At 32.0% G+C, this 17,497-nt stretch overlaps 1 protein-coding gene across 2 annotated transcripts in view; it reads right to left on the reverse strand.

Moving 5' to 3' along the window:
* Nucleotides 1-3,725: 3,725 nt before the first annotated feature.
* The window catches only part of LOC118186705 (uncharacterized), a 1,213,074-nt gene continuing 1,199,302 nt past the window's right edge, over nucleotides 3,726-17,497 (reverse strand). For both annotated transcript variants that reach the window (XM_085822787.1, XM_085822788.1), the window contains 2 exons: nucleotides 6,107-9,500; nucleotides 3,726-4,183 (listed from right to left, as the gene is read on the reverse strand). In XM_085822787.1, the coding sequence (XP_085678913.1) occupies nucleotides 3,987-4,183; nucleotides 6,107-9,500 (3,591 nt within the window). In that variant the 3' untranslated portion in view covers nucleotides 3,726-3,986. The remainder of the gene's footprint in view (nucleotides 4,184-6,106; nucleotides 9,501-17,497) is intronic.

A 17,497-nucleotide genomic window follows, 5' to 3' on the forward strand; every position in this document is an offset into this window, starting at 1 on the left:
GGTCTTTTTTGTCTGTGTCATCTTCATTAACTAGTATTGCCAGTAGTCGCTTACAATATTTTCATGTAGGAAGTAAAATGTCAGTACTGTCACTTTAAAATATCTATCAAATCATTGTTTATGTTGATAGTAGAACTTTCACTGCTCTTATGAAAGCTTAATATTTTTTCGAAAACATTTTAAAGCGTATGAAGTATTTAAGAAAATATATCTGCCCATCCAAACATGGCTAGAAAATCAGTAAGTGTGTAGCCCAAACATTGTACCATTTCTCTCACATGTTGTGTTTATTTTTGGCCGGATCAACTTAACACGTTTCTCACTCGACATCATAAGGGGGCAAAATAAAAAGGCTTCAGCATTTCACAAGACAAAATTGAAGTTATGCACCTTGAATTCCACTTGAAGATGTAATTTATGATAAAGGATTAACAGCTGTTGATTTTGATGATTTGAACCTCAAAAGTATAAAAATTTTTACTATCAAGATCTGAGTATATATAATAGCTGCATGGATTAGTTGAAAGCAATGCAATATACTTACAATATCAATATTTGAATAATTCTAATTGTATACAAAAATGATCATATCAGAACACCAACTGATATTTGTATCTCTAAATGATGGCCATATAATGAATTAGGGTGAAGTACTTTTTAGGAAATGAAACCTTCCATAGTTAGCAAATGATATAAATTTAGTTAATCGCATATTATTTTTGTATATTATTATATTAACTATTTGATTGCTGAGAAATCTGCTTGCTTTTATTTATTTATCAGCTTACCTTACCTTTAAATGAACTAAATTTTACTTTAATTTTTTAATTGAAAATTATTTTGATTGAAATATAGACAAGATATTAAGCATTTCAAACATTTATCTTCTTTCAAGAGTCATGGTAAGTTTCATGCAGCATTTATTTTTTATTTTTATTACTCTTGAAATGTGTAAAATATGAGTTTATTTATACCTTTGTTTACCGATAATCTTATACTGAGGAATCATTGGGTAATTCATATATATTTATGATTACTTTCCTTGGAAGCTGCGGATATTTTACTTTAAATTTATTATAGAGTTAATGTACACTCTTTATATAAGTAGCATTATCACCAAATAGTCTTATAAGAATATTTGTAGTGTGGAGTGAATTTTGATTTTGCTAAGATCATGTGAATTAAGGAAATTTATTTAATGGCATTTATTAAACTAATTTAGCATTAGATTCAAATAGAAAGAGAAATACATAAATGTTAAACTTAAAATTTATCAAAACAGAAATCTTGTTTTGGCATAGAATTTAAATAAAACTCTGATAATTTAGAGAGCGATCAGACACAAGTCCCTTTTTTGAAGAGCTTGGGCTTATGTATGATCTTCCTCAAATGTATTATTAATTTCACTACTTGGATGAATACTTTTCAATAATATGATTTTAAATATCGGTCCAATACTTTAAATTATTCTAATGTAATTTTTAAATATATCATAAATTAAAATATGGTTGCTGTTAAACTGTTAACGTTAGAGTGAAGCAGAGGATGATATATAATAGATAAATTATGGGGAAAACTCAATGATTGTCTACTGATAAACATAAATAGATTTTGTTATGATTTTTAATGGCTTTCTTTTAAATAACTTGATCATGTATTGCAGGAATTCTTCATATCGGTTGTTATGTGTTTTGTACAAAGAATATTTTTGTACAGAGTTGCAACATAATGTACAATTCTCATCTTTAAATGAATAAGCAATTCAATACTTGATTCATTATTGCCATTTTTAAGAAAAAATATCTACCCAGAGTGTTTTCATAAAGTACATCTGGGTTTCCACTGCATAGAAAATCCAAAAAAGTCAAGAAAATGAAAAATGATCTATGAAAATATAAACTTTTTTCAAACAATGAGAAAAGCTTAAATAAATAAAACAATCTTATTATATAATAAAAAAGTTCATGATGTGAATAAAAAATATGCCTTTCTTAAAATGACAGCAAATAAAGAGTTATTGTAATCTTTGTTTTTCTTATAGAAGCTATTTTAACCACCTCATATTTTTCTGCTAAAATTTTATCAACATACAGCTCTTCTCTCCATGTGCTAGTTAGCTGTTACTCATTTCTTTAGAAATGTAGCTCCTATTTCACCTTTCTAGCTTTAGAATTTTTTTCCATTTGCTTCATAATAATGTGTAAGATAAATTAAGGTTTTAATTATTTCACTGTATTTTGTAATAAATGCATAAAAGTTATTCAAGTATTCACAAATTAAAAATTAGTTAGTCTTGATCACGAAAATTGCTCATTTTGTTTACAGAAAATCAGAGGAGGTCAGGGAAGTTAAAAGTTGATTTGCATAGAAACTGTTTAATTACATAGAAAATATAATGTTTCATGATTTATGCCATATGGTTGGTTGTATTATCAAGAGAAATTCAGAACGATTGCTGCATTACCTTTTGGTTCACAATGTCTGCTGATGATTTAAATATAATTTGACATTTTTATTTATATATTTCTAAACCGATGTTGTCATTAAGTTTTTTAATTTTTCATTTTCATAGTATTACGTTCACTAGATTTTTATCATACCATTTTGAATAATATGAGTTTAGACATAACCATCTTACGATTTAAATTGATTTGGAATAAGGTAAAATAGTTTTGCAATTGTTTCAGAAGTCTTTTCATTTAGCCCAGCATAAATCAATCTGTTAGTGTCTTTTATGTTAAATATTTTAATGCATCATTTATTTTAAATAGACATCTTACATCTTATTTCTATATTTTTTAATTAGGTAGTTGTTTTATACAAATTTGCTGCTGTGTCTTTAGCTGTGGTAAATTCTCAACAAAGGTGTTGAGTTTGATAAAGTACTTTAAAAACTTTTAAAATTATTATTATATTATTGAAAATAAATAAAACATTAGGTATTTTTGAATAAAAAATTATAATTTTTATATTTTGGTTTAAAAAAATTAAAAATTGTTTGAATACAGAACCTCATGTATGTGTTTATTCATTTGTATTTTTCTTCTCAGTATTCACCTTTGAATATTAAAAAATGAAATTTTTAAGTGTGTTTTTGAGTTACTTATCAAAGCCAATATTTATGGTAAGGGTCTTCAAATATTGACTCCAGGAATCCCTAAGATTATGAAATCTTCTTTTGCAACCCTTAAAACTGTATTTTTTTTCTTTTTGAAATTCTCTAAAATTATAATTTTTTTAGGGAAACCCCTGTCATCATGGAAAAAAAAAAACATGTTGAAAAAAACATTTAAAATGTATATGTTACATGCACTTTCTGTGGACAATTTTTTTTTCTCCTTCCATGATTGTGTTCGGAAATGAAAATCACTATTTCTTAATAGTTATGAAAACATATTTACTTTGCATAATTGTAAGTAACAACTATCGAAATAAAAAATATTATTTAATTAATTTAGATTGTTAGTTTTGAAATCCACCTAGCATTAATAAATTCTGTGGAATTTTGATTTTTACTTCGGGAATTCTTAAAAGAGTTGCCTGCAATCCCAGTGTTTAGCTGATTGCAGTTTGAAGATTATTAATTTATGGGCATTTGAATACACCAGTTTTTAAATGGGGAACAAAGCATTAATTATTGTAGAGTGTTAAGAAAATTTTTTTTTGTGAATCTGTTAGAAAAGTGATAAACACAAATGATGTTGCTCCTCATTCAAGTATAAAAATAATTTTAAATATGTTTTAATTTATTATTATTACAAATCATTAAAACAAATCTTCTCACTCATCAGGACTTTTGTTACAAAATGTGTCATTTTCTACATACAAACAATCTTCCCACTTCACCTATGAAGTTGCAGAATTATTGAAAAATGTTTTATTTCTTGTAGCTCTGTGTGATTCTGAGTCATAAGTAGATAACTTTAATATTTTGGAGCGGAAATTTAAAGTTGGCACTGTTGGTGAATTATATATCAAAGGTATTTTCAATAAAAATCCAGTAGTCGACAGCAGAGTAGACTTGTGCAGCACACTTCTTCATCAGACCTGTGTAGAGATCTGTCTCCTCGGCGACAACCTCTGCCGCTTGTCAATGGCTGTTGGTTGATCGCCGTTGAAGGTGATGGACCTGTTGGAGATGGTGGACTACGAGCTGGAGCAGATAAGCTTCGCTTGCTTGAACCTGTTATATAATAGAAAAAGAAAGCATTATTGAATATTACTTTGGTAATGATAATTAAAAAGAACATTGGTGATAATTTTATTATAAAAGACTTAAATGCTTTGCATCAGGGTTAACTTCTTAAATCGATGCTTAGCTTGCTTGGAGTAATTATAACATTGACACACAAATAGAATATAGACATTTACTGCTTATAGAGAAGAAGCATGGAATGCCATTATCAGTTATTGTTGTATTTGAGTGATCACGTATGGTATTATTTTAATGTAACTATAGTGGTATACTGTGATCGAGCCATATCAAATTTGTAACTTAAATGAACAACTGCTTTTTATGGTAGTTGTAGAGAGGCTATTTATCACCAGACATTCTTCTAGAGATGATAGAAGCTGCCCATTACGTGTTGTGATATATCACCCAGGATACTAATGATGGTAGCTATGATCCAGTCCTTCAGTTTCAACATTGTGGCAGAATTTCATCGTCTTCGAAAGCATGAGGCTTAGTTATTCGAAAGAAGCAACTCCACATCAAACCAGGATTGATATGTAGATGAAGCGTATGTAGAATGGGGAATGTGCTTTTTCCTGATAAGACTTGCTGTTTGGACTTTATGGTCCAAGATATATAAGGAAAATAAGTTAGAAAAAGTCTCTCACCAAAGCATATTAAGCAGATTTTGAAATACTCTTCCCTTCTCAAAGAAAGAGTTTTTTCTATTTATGGTTTAAGGTTATTTTTAACTTGGTATATTGAGTGTAGAACTCTTTGTATATGGTAGGAATGATAGGATTAGCAAAAATTTGTTAAAAGTTTAGAGAACAGTAATTTCAGCTCTGACAAAACTATGACTTGATGAAGGTGGAAATTTCAAAGCAAGATCGTATGCTATGCCACAAATTCCAAAAAGCAGCAATGCATTTCTGAAGCAACAAATGAATATTCTTCAATGATTCAACTCACATGATCTCAGGCCAGTCTTTGGCCAATCATGAATAGAAAGCTGAAAACAAGATACAGCATCAGGAAATCTCTTAATTTTCACTATAATCAAAGTTTAGATTAGATGAGGTGAAAGAGATGTGGGAAAAATATTTCATGTTAGGTGAACTTTAAAGGTTTGAAAAATTATATTTCATTAAAAGTACAATATCATTTAATCTGTTGCAATTAATTTACACACTGTTTGTATGGCTATTAGTGTGGGGAAGCAGCTGTTATTTCTATTGTTTTATGATATACAGCAAAGGGAAGAAATAAAAGGACATGAGAGAAATTTGAAAATGATGAAGGTTTTAGAAACCTATATCAGTTATTACTACCTTTTTTGCGGTGTTAAAATAATTTAAAAGCGAAAAGGCAAGATAGTCAAAAGTGTGTATATTAGATTTAATAGTATTAATTTCAATAAATTTGCAGTCAGTTTTTGAAGTTAAATATTAAAAATCTTTTATCTATTTGTGTCCTCGATTTCTGTAATAGTACTTGTAAAAGTTAAGTATGTGTGAAAGAGATATGTACTAATGAGGAAACCAATATTTTAATTTTGAGAATCTTTTTACCCTTCTGCAAACAGCTGTGGTATATCGACGACAGAATTAATAGCAGCTGAAAAACAGAATACGTGAATATATTTCCCTAAAATTTTCTCATTTGTTACTGTTTTTCTGCTTGAGGTCTTCTGTGTCAGAATTTATAATTAAATAGTCAATATATCATTAAGAAAATTCAATATATTAAGAATTCTATTCTATATTAAGAAGAGAAAATATTGTAATTTTAACATATTTATTTCGTTATTATCGGATAAAAGTCTGGCAAATAATGGGAAATTTGTATTATCTTTGGAAAGTATTAGATGGTTGATCGATGTTTCGTGGAATAAACGTTATGACTACTGAAGTAGTGAAAGATATATAATACCTTGTGATTTTCTTCTTCCTTTACGCCCTCTTTCTCCTTTGTCCATGGTATCCTCATTTCCAGACTCCTGGCTTGATGAAAGAGGTGTTCCTTCACTGTCTCGAAGCATACTTTCATAGCCACTGCTTGTTCCTGAAAACTGTTGTGTTTTGGCCCCTTTCAGTAGCAGTTCCTTGGCTTCTCTCGGTTCAATACTATTTACGCTGCTTTCGCTGCCGTGACCGCTGCTTGTCCTCTGGTGGTGATGGTGGTGATGATGACTTACATGCACCTGTGGGACTTTATAGTACGGAGATGCCAGAGTTCCAGAAACACTAGCATGCCGAACGACGTGATAATGTTCACTATCTGTGAAGTCTGTAAGTGCTGTATCACCGCTGTCTGCGCATGTGCTTGGTGAGCTAGTGCTCCTGCAGATACTTTTAGTCCTCTGTGACCTTCTACTCTCTTGTATTGATTGCTTCTGTTTACTGTGGCTCGAAAAAGGTTTACATTTTGGTGAAAAAGTTTTATCTTTTTGTTTCATTGTTGAGCAGCACATAGTTGTAATACCAGATGTACTGCTACTAGTTGGACTCGATCGTGCAGGATGTTTACAAGCCCCATTATTAATTGTCCTCGGGACTTTGTTGTTACCGTTACCGTTGCTAATGTGACATTTATTTGGACTTCGGATGGAACTACCTGTATGCGTTCCAGTCCTATGTGGCACTTTGGCTGGTGATGAAGATACTGAAGAATCTTTGCTCCATAGTGAAGGAGATGATGACTGCGTTAGTGGTTGCTGTGAATGGATGCTTTGTATATCATTCATTTTTGATTTACCTCTGTGTGTTCTAGATTTAGACGAAATGCTTGGGGATTGTCCAACAGTTAATTGACTTAAATCGATTCCCTTACATGATACATTCCTAGAATTATTTTTGGTATCGTTGCGTTTTGTAGTATCATTTATTTCTGTTGACTTTTTGGAATCTTTGCGATCTAAACTTTTCTTATCATCTAAACTAGTTTCCGTGTTAAGTTTTTGAGTTTTATTTGAAGTAATATTTTCAGATGAGCTAAGTTTTGTCGATTCTTTTTGAAGATTACTTGTAGAAGTGGGCTTATGTATGTGAGAAACAGAACTTGTTTGCCTAATATTTGCTTGCAACTTTGCACTGTTTTCATCTTGTCGAAAGCCTTCGATTGCTGGTTTCTGAGAAGACGCACTACACGACTGTTTATAACTCGAACTATTTTGCATTTCAATATTCTCTGACCTTTGAATTTCTTCCTTTTTTAACAAAAATGCGTTATCATGTTCGTATGCTAATGGAGGAACAACCTGAGTGGGTTTTATTGATGAATATTGTTCTAGAAAAGGGGGAACTTTTTGTATTTTTTTATAAAATGCTTCTAGTTTTAAACCGTTCATTGGTTTAATATTTAGTTTGTAATCGTATTTATCGATATCGAGATCAGCTGGCTCACTCTGCGTACTTGTCACTTCAGCTGCTGATAAATCTTCCATACTTGAGTCTGTACTTGCACACAGCATTTCTGACATTGTATAACGTGAACCTGATGATGCTAACCGAGTAACTGGGCAAGTTTTAAAAATCGATTCTATTTGAGTTTGATTTCGGTGTCTAGTTAAAGGTTGGATAAGCTCACGCAATTTAGCTATCCTTTCTAATTTATCATTAATTTCACTATTACTTACAGAAGTGAGATCTTCTATAATTCGACGTTGCCTCTGTTGTTGCTGTTCTTTAATTCTTTGAAACATGTTACCATAAAGTAGACGCCACGTTACAGCTCCTTTTCCTCTAACACCTTCCCGACATGTGTCTGGAACACTTATGCTGTCTAGATCCACGCTAACGGAACGTGAATCAGTAAAAGAAGAAGGAAGATTAAGATCTTCTTCACTAAGTATTCTTAAGGGATGTTCTTTACTGTCGCAGCTGCTTTGGTCTACTTCAGGAAGAGGATTTTCTGAAGATTTTCTTCTACACTGCATCCAGTATTCCGCAATGATATCTTCTTCTGTAACTTGAAGACACGAATCTACCATTGGAACGGGCTCATCAGGTTCTGTGACTTCTATCGTTTCCAGACCTTCATCTAAATCTGCTTCGAGATTCTTAGAGCATAAAGACATATGTAAGGACTGATATTGCATCTCACTTTGTCCTATCTGTAGAATGTGTAAATCTGAATCATAACCACTCGCCTCCGCGTTTTCTTCGTTGTCTGTCTCATCGACATCCGCAGAATTACTAGCACTATCAGCTTCATCTTCAGCATTTTCGCATTCAAGTGGAAAAGAAATGCTTTCACTTGTACAAAGTGTCTTTTGTGGTTCTGTTTTATGAGATGAGCATCCAACACCGCTGGTTTTTCTGTCTTTTACACAAGATTTCTCCTCTTTTGAACCAGTGAGGTTAGATACATCCGATAAGCTTTTATGGATTTCGCGCGTGGAACTGCTATTTTCGGTTCCATCTGGTGGATAATCTATCCAAACCTCGTTGCTTTTCTTCTTCGTTGTGTTTTGAATTTGTCTAGAATGTTCTTCGATCCATCTTTGAATCATATTTTGTTTATGATGATCCATAAAACCATACATATTAGGAGGTCCATCTACCCATTGTTCCTTTTGAAGTTGATGTAATGTTTTGGAATCGAATTTAGGTTTCACGAATCGCGGTCCATCAATCCACGTCTCGTCACTTTGTGGTTTTGGTCCTTTTCCAGCTACTTGACCTTTACTTCCAGAAGCAGACTGTTCCGCATCCGTTGACTGATCTTGCTTGCTTTGAGAAGTACGATGTTTTGTCTTTTTCTGTGCGTGAATGGGACTGTTTTGTGCAGATTTAATATGAGACGTGCTTTCTGTCTGAAGAGTTTGGGTGCTGGCTGGTTGATGGCGTTGCAGCAGTGGAGAATTTTTTGAAGTAATTTGAGTCTTGTCTGCTTTACTAGTTTTAGTTGTGCAGGAATGATGTGTACCAGTATCCGCCGTTGAAGCATGAGGAACGCCGGAGGATTTCTCTTCAGATCTACGTTGATCATCGGTACCTGACTGTGTTTTGCTAAAAGAATTGTGCCTTTTTCTTTCAAGTGTTGACGTTGTTTCATTTGTATGAGAGGACTTACTTTGTGGCTGGGACTGTTTTGTCTTAGGAACTATGGGTAGAGCGGATGGTGGACCTTCGTTATCGGTAAAATCTCTATCATTGTGAGTTAGGTTACCGACATAGATTACTGTATCACATGACTGTTCGCTGCTCGACGTATAATCAGGATCACTACTGCCTGATTTGACATTATCTTCAGCGTGCATGCGGACATAGGGACGGACACAAGCTCCTTTCTCATCAGTGCTATCCATAGGCACATTTGAATACTAGAAATAGAAGACAAATATTATTATTAGAAGTGAAAAAAGGCTATTTAATATCATGAAAAACAATGTATAGTTTATATATTTAATTTTAAGCAGTTTTGGATTTAAAACTGTTAGCTACAGAAACATTTCAACAACAAAGCTTATTAACTATAATTTTAGTCAGTATTTTTTAAATTTTCAATAAAATTACCGAAATCTACAGCTTTTAAAATGCTAATTTGTATGAAAATACCACATTCCCCCCCCCAGCGTTTTAGCACCAGGTTTTGAAAATTTGAAAATTGTGTTTTAGCTCTGGTTTCATCAACAGATGGCGCTTTTAGCTTATCTCCTGTCCAGGCTTTCTTATCTTATCTGATCATTATATCCCATCTCGCTCATTTGCGCTTTTGCAGCTGATGATGATGGTTCGGTAAAACCATCGAAACTAGTCCTATGTTCGCGTTATTTTCCCTTCCTCAATGCGTTCAGAGAAAGATCTCCCCGAAATTTTAAAGTAGGTTTGTCCACGTAGAGTTTGTTTTCATCTTATTAAAAGACACCCGTAAACTACCCCGCGAAGGTCACGCCGAACCTTTCTCTTCTAACTCTTGAAATTTATGCCAGCCTAATACAAGAACCGACCATCACAACGAGGCAAACACGAACTGAAATTCAGGCTACGATTTCGATCAGTTCCACATTCACCTTCTCTAATTATTTATGGAGGATTTGAGGCTTAAGGAGTGGCAGAGACAACAGTAAGAACGGGCGAGATCGAAGTTACAGAACACAAACAGAAACAGAAATGAAAACAAAACAGAAATGAAGATATTTTATTAGATAGTGTGATGTTAATGTTACTATGTATTCTTATTGGAAAGTAGGTTTCTTTTAAAGAAATAATATTGTGATAATTACATGTAATTTTTCTATCACTACGTTTCATTTGCTATGCTCAGTAACAATAACAATAATAATAACACAAAATAAGGAAGAAAATAAGTAAACAGAAAAAGGGAAAATACTATGTCATTGGTCTAAATGGGGAAAATTTTGCGTGCTAGTACAACACCTCCTAACAGAAGAAAGCCAGGACACTGGATTGTGACGTCACAAGTAGTCGTCTGAGTCGAAACTCCGAGAAGGCAAAGAAACGAAATAGGTTACGCGCTAGTGCCGCACTTAACATTGCTTTCATTATTTGATATAGATATTTGGGTTGGATTTTATTCAAAGATTCAACACTTTTGTCGTTTATAACGCAAAACGATTAATATCGATCAATTAATGTTTCGAATTTACGATTTCAATTTTCGATTAATATTTATTTAATATATTAAGAAAATAAATAAATAAGATTTTTATAAATTCTTTGGCCAAAGATAAATGCTAAACATTCATACCTTGTAGGTTATATTCAAAAATACCGTTAAAACAGACGTTCACCGTTAAAACTATTTTAAATTATAAAAAATTACTTCACAGAGAAACATTATGAAATATAAAACAACTTGTTCCTATAAATCTACTAACAAACATATTGTGCATGAAGACAGTTGTTATTGGAATATGGTTTAATTTCTATCAAAATATCTACTTCTCTGCTTAATAAAGAATAATTAAATTAAAAAAAAAAAGATTGTAGGCATTCTGTAAAAGATAAGTATTTCCTTAAGATCGTCCTTTCTATTTCATGGTTTAAATAGTATGAAGTAACACTTCCAAAATTTAAAAAAAATTGCCTCTTTTTATAATTTTCTGTAGTTTTAAGTATAATTTTTATAATAAATACATTTTTGTAAGGAAAAAATATCTTACTAGTTGCCTCTTTTCATAATTTTCTGTAGTTTTAAGTATAATTTTTATGATAAATACATTTTTGTAAGGAAAAATATCTTACTGTAGCACATAACATTATGAGATATATGATTGTTCTTATTTAAGCAGAAGAAATATCTTAGTATTATACATAATGAATAAATTATTTCAAAGTTTAACACGATAAAATTTTACGTAAATTTAATAATTTTCTGCTTCTAATTTCTAGGCTAACTAATGAATTATTTACACATCCAAGTTAACGTAGCAGTTAATAAGTTCAAATCAGCAATACTAACTCAAAAAGGAGTTTCTGCTTTAATCTCATAATTTAACATTTTAAGTTGCCATTCTTAATGTTGCACTATATTTTTCTAATATTCATGAAAAAAAAAAAAAAAAAAAAAAAAAAAAAAAAGAAAAAGAAAAAAGATTTTCCAGATTATCTGCACACAAGTTACTACTTACCACCTCATTTTTCTTCAGACAAGTAATTTGTCTTTAAAAGTAAATATTATAAAAATGCACCAAACTTTAAATATAATATGCTGTGTATCTTGCAAGTTTCAAAGAAATTAATATATTACAGATTTGTTTAGCAAATAATTCAACACTGCAATTTAAAATTATTCCGTAAATCCATAAAACCAATAATATTAGTTGCATGTATACTTAATTGTATTATATTAGTTGTATATCAGAACTTGAAAATGACTTTTCACAAATGAAAAATAATAATTTTTTATTTACAAATTTAAGCAAACAGTCAGAATAACAAAGTAACACTGAAGTTATAGCATACCAGTAACATCTTTTTAAACACACTCTACAAAGTTTTAAAGCAATAAATCTCTGGCCATTTCAAATGAATTTATAATCATAAGATACAATAAAATGATCAGGATAGCACATTTTAAAACTATTAATTAATACTCAATTCACAATATAAAAGCAGCAGCTATTCAAATTATTGAGGAACTATGATCTCTGAACTAAGATTAAATGAATAATCTTATAATAAGTTAGCTGAATTAATGCAAAAAATCAAAATATGTTTGCATATATAAAAAAAATGAGTCGAGTTGACTCAATTTATTTTTAATATATGTAGTAGCCATCTTTGCTTTGCAGACTTCTTGTCTATTTATTTCTACGTTAAAGTTCACTTCGAAGGTTCAAAAGATCTTTTGGATCATTTTCACGACACATCGCTGCACGTCGTATTTCATCCTACGAAATTATAACATCACGAGAACAGTTAATATAAAAATTCAAAAGACTCGCCACACGTTCATCGCTCGCCAGTACTACGGGGCTTTGAGCTTGTTGGAAGGAGCGACGTTCGTCAGACGACTGCCTGTGACGTCAGAGCTTCCTCTCGCTTCAGTGTCCTGGCTTCCTTCTGTAAGGAGGTGTTGGCTAGTATCGCTCGGAATCAGTTTATAACCACCATCAAACAAGTAAAGCCGTAGGTAATTTCCATCCGTAATGCCATCATTGGAATAGAGAACAGATGATATCATTCTAACATATTTTTTATATCTTTTAATATTTGATGGTATTATTTGTGAATATTATTTTATTATTTGCAAAGTAACTGCGTGACTGTTTGTAACTCATACATCTGAATAAAATAAAATAGCTTCTGTGATGAAAAAGATATCCATATTCCAGCAATAGCTGTTGCCTTCTAAAACAGCAACTGTTGCATGAAATGAGCACAGTTATTCAGCAAAGGTAGACTGCACAATTATTATATTAATTAAAAAGTATTTTACTTTATATTAAATGTCACAAAAGTATTTAAAACACTAAAAATAAAGGAGCATTTTAAAATAATTTTTTGAAAGAAATCATAAAGGCACTGGGCCATTAATTTCTGTGTTTTGATCATATTAAAATAAATCTCATGTGGACAACACTATTTCCTTGTATGGCCTATTAAATTATGCACATTTTTTACGGCACTTCATTTAAACTTATTTCATCGAATTATTCTAACTTAATTAACCGATCCCTCAAGGCAAGTTGAAAATGACATCAAAAATTGCAAATTTCCCGGTTGATTTTTGTCGAACGGGAGTCAAACTTCTTATAATTTTTATTTTTTCATATATATATATATTTCATATGTAAATGAAGAATAAAATAACTGAATCTTCTTCTATCTTTATTAGTCCAAAGGGCTGTTAATTTCGTTTTCGCATTTTGCGTTAGTTCGCTATAAATGTCGTTTCATTTTTCAAATTGTTGCCACCAAATATTATCGCCCTGTGTTATATTTAAAGAAATAAAATAATGAAGAATCTGCATAAATATATGTATGTTTCTCGCATTGTGGTAAAACGACGGTACCTAGAGCCATTCAATTTTGAATGACGTAATCCTACTGCGAATATGGGCATCTGGAAGCCCTAATTTGGAATTTGTTTTACCATCGATTTCATATTTTGTTTTTGATTAGCAAACTTCAAAGCGAGCAATGGCAACACTACGGTGGAGGGGGGGGCATTATCTCCAGCGCGCGAGACTGTGTATCGGAAATTCTAAAGATACGCTCATTTTAAAGTTATTTTGCGATATTGCTGTTGAATTGAATTTTATGGTTTAAGGGCAAAGAATATGATATTTAATAAATAAAGGTAACACACAAAACGTACCTAGGGCGTGATATTTAGAATTTTTTAATATTATTTATTTATTTTTTAATCTTCGTTTAATGTTATCGCTGTCTCAAACATGAATATATAAATTCAGAAGTATAAATTCAGAAGTCAAACAACAAAAATCAGCGTTATATTTTCAAATTTTCACAGGACTAGTTTCGATGATTTTACCGAACCATCATCATCATCAGCTGCAAAAGCGCAAATGAACGAGATAGGATATAATGATCAGATAAGATAAGAAAGCCTGGACAGGAGATAAGCTAAAGGCGCCATCTGTTGATGAAACCAGAACTAAAACACAATTTCTTTAAAGGCCGAAGACAAAGATGGATTGGAATTAGGGTCATTAACTAGACCAGAAAGATTTTTTTGAATGTAAAATGCCTCTAGAGAATCCATTTCACCAGTGGAAGATGTTTTTTGAATAATTTTGGCAGCAGAAAAATTGAAAGTGTGATTTTCGGACCAACAATGTTGGGCAACAAAAGAGTTCTGTGCTTCCTTTTTCCTAACATATGCATCATGTTCCTTGACGCGAAATTTTAAAGCTCTGTTAGTTTGGCCAACGTAAATTAAACCACATTGGCAAGGAATTATGTAAATACCCCAGGAATTCATATCTGGAATGGGGTCCTTGAGTATGGAACTCGGAATCCGGAATGGGGGTCCTTGGGTATGAAAATTTGAAAATATAACGCTGATTTTTGTTGTTTGACTTCTGAATTAGTATTTGTTCGGCGTGTTATTGTGTCTCAATGTATATACAACTTTAAAGTTTGATTTATTTTCTACTTTTTAATTCTTTCATTGCCATTCACATGCAATTTATATTCTTGGGAGTGTTACGTGTTCGTTTATTCGATTCTCTAAAGAATAGGAGGCTTACTAGTTAAAGAAAGAAAACAATTACTCCCCGAAAATGTGTTTAATCTATCCTTCAGTAGCAAGTAAGAATGAATAAAAGGGTTGAATCCGAAATCATGATAAATTACAAAAGAATGCTATATTTTTTCACATAATGGGCCTCATTGTTGTGCTGTTGTTGTTATTGCTGTTGCTAATGCTCACTTGTCTGACCTGTAGTCAGCCCAAGCCCACGAAACTCCTGGTGGTAAGGAGCGCAAGATATGCTTGTTGTTCGCAACCTGCCTTGAGCACCTTGCAGGTGACGGTGCAATTTAGTTCAGTTCCGCCCCCAATTTTGATGGAGAGCATCATGGAGGTAGAAAGTAAGGTGGAGTGGCCCTAAACAGGTTTCTCCCGTACCCTGCTCTGAAGCACCGGCGATCCCTACCTGGTGACCAAAACATTGGGTCATTTACCATTAAGTTCAATGGGTTTTGACGCGACCGGATGTAAATATTTTGTAATTACGTCGTAAATATACATATAAATGTATATATTTTCTTTTTCTACAACACTTCAGAGTCCTAAGTATATCAAAACAACATATTTCTAAAAAACATTTCATTCTGAACGGAATTAAATGCTATACTTTTCACAGAACAGTTTTCTCAGAATGGTTTAATTTGAATGAAATATTTTCACAAGTTTTCGTTAATTACATTAGAAAAAAAATTAAGGTAATTCGGTTTTAATCGGTTAAGGTACATAAATTAAGATCAAAGTTTATTGTATTATTAATATTAAAATTATGCATTATTTCTTTTCTATTTATAGAGCTTCTTCCTAATATACTTTCTTAAATATGACATGATTTTTTGGCTTCTTAGGCATCTTTTAAATCGAAAAATATAAGTCAATTTATAATTAATGCTCTATTCGGTTCATTTTAAATTAGAGAATTATTAGAAATTAGAGAAATACTTTAAATAGTACTTAACTTTCTCTGAACATTTCTGAAAGGGAATAAAATAAGGATTTTATTTTTAATTAACCAAATAAGTAAAACGTGTAATCCCAAAGTGATTATTTTTCAGATATATAAAATTAAAACGATGAGTTTAAAATGAGCAGCAGTAAAACCTCTCCTCTAAAAAATTTTAAAAGGTACATGTTACAATAATATATGGATGTGAAAAAAATTAATTTTATTTAAAACATTTTGGCATTTGGAACATAAAATAAAAGTAGCGGATACTCTATCAAGGGTATCGAAAGACGTATACAATTTTCAAGTTACCGTAAGATATTTTTCATTCTTTTAAGCATAACATTTTTGTTAAAATCTATATTTTTACAAATTTTACTTCAACAGCTTAGAATTTTATAAAACAAATTCGTAATCAAAATCGCTGTTGTTAGTTATCGAAAAATAACCAAGATGTGATTTTTGCGTAAATGTCACTAAACTATACAAATCCATCACACTATCAATGTTTCTTCCATGCGAAAGTGTTCCTTTTTCGATTTGTATGGAACTGTCGTGTGTCGAAATACTACTATCAGAACACTGTCAAGCGAGCTTCTGAATGTAAACAAAGAACACCCCATGTGGTGAGCGAAGCTTCGAAACAGTGCTTCACTTCTAGTGCCGGTTGGGCACTCCTTCCTTTCTTACCTCCATGGAGAGCATCGTGGTGGGGGGTGAGTTCGAGGGTCTCCCACCCCTCTTTTCCTACAACCAAACTCTGCAGAGAACTTTCGGCTAGCCGCATATTTAGAGTGCCCCCATGACAAACATCCACACCTTCGCCGGGATTCGAACCCAGGCCCTTCGGTATTCTAGTCAGTGATGCTAACCACTATATCAGTTGGGCGGCTGCTACTCTATAATATTTAATACAAAAGCTTTTATAAACTTTCATGGAAGCATATTCATTTTACCATTTATCAAACTACAAAATGTTCAGATACGTAACTATTAACAAACAAGGGGAAACAAAGAATTAAAGAAAATAATAAAATAACGAGACAATAATATGCTTTTGAATTTTCTACGTCACAATCTCAAAGTAATTATGACATTACGAAAAGTTCACGTTTGATCACAAAGGAAGAGTAATTGGTAGTTTCCCGCCAGTATGTCTATTTTATGGCCTCTGTAAATTATCTTATCGTGAAATATAGCATCCACAGTTTGTAAAGGGAAGTGACTGTACGATTCCCAGAGACACTGCCTGCCGATACATGCTATAGCAAAATTCTAAGGATGCTGAAGATAAATCGCACATCATCAGCACATTGCTGAATTTGGTGCCATATCTAAAGTCATTACTATTTCACGGATGGTAGTCAGTGATGCTAACCGCTATATCAGTTGGGCGGCTGCTACTTTGTAATATTTAATACAAAAGCTTTATAAACTTTCATGAAAGCATATTCATTTTACCGTTTATCAAACTACAAAATGTTCAGATACATAACTATTAACAAACAAGGGGAAACAAAGAATTAAAGAAAATAATAAAATAACGAGACAATAATATGCTTTTGAATTTTCTACGTCACAATCTCAAAGTAATTATGACATTACGAAAAGTTCACGTTTGATCACAAAGGAAGTGTAATTGGTAGTTTCCCGCCAGTATGTCTATTTTATGGCCTCTGTAAATTATCTTATCG

The sequence above is a fragment of the Stegodyphus dumicola genome, chromosome 8 (genome assembly GCF_044657685.1).
Source record: "Stegodyphus dumicola isolate Sdum_Otavi_A_Nest chromosome 8, ASM4465768v1".
Taxonomy (NCBI): domain Eukaryota; kingdom Metazoa; phylum Arthropoda; class Arachnida; order Araneae; family Eresidae; genus Stegodyphus; species Stegodyphus dumicola.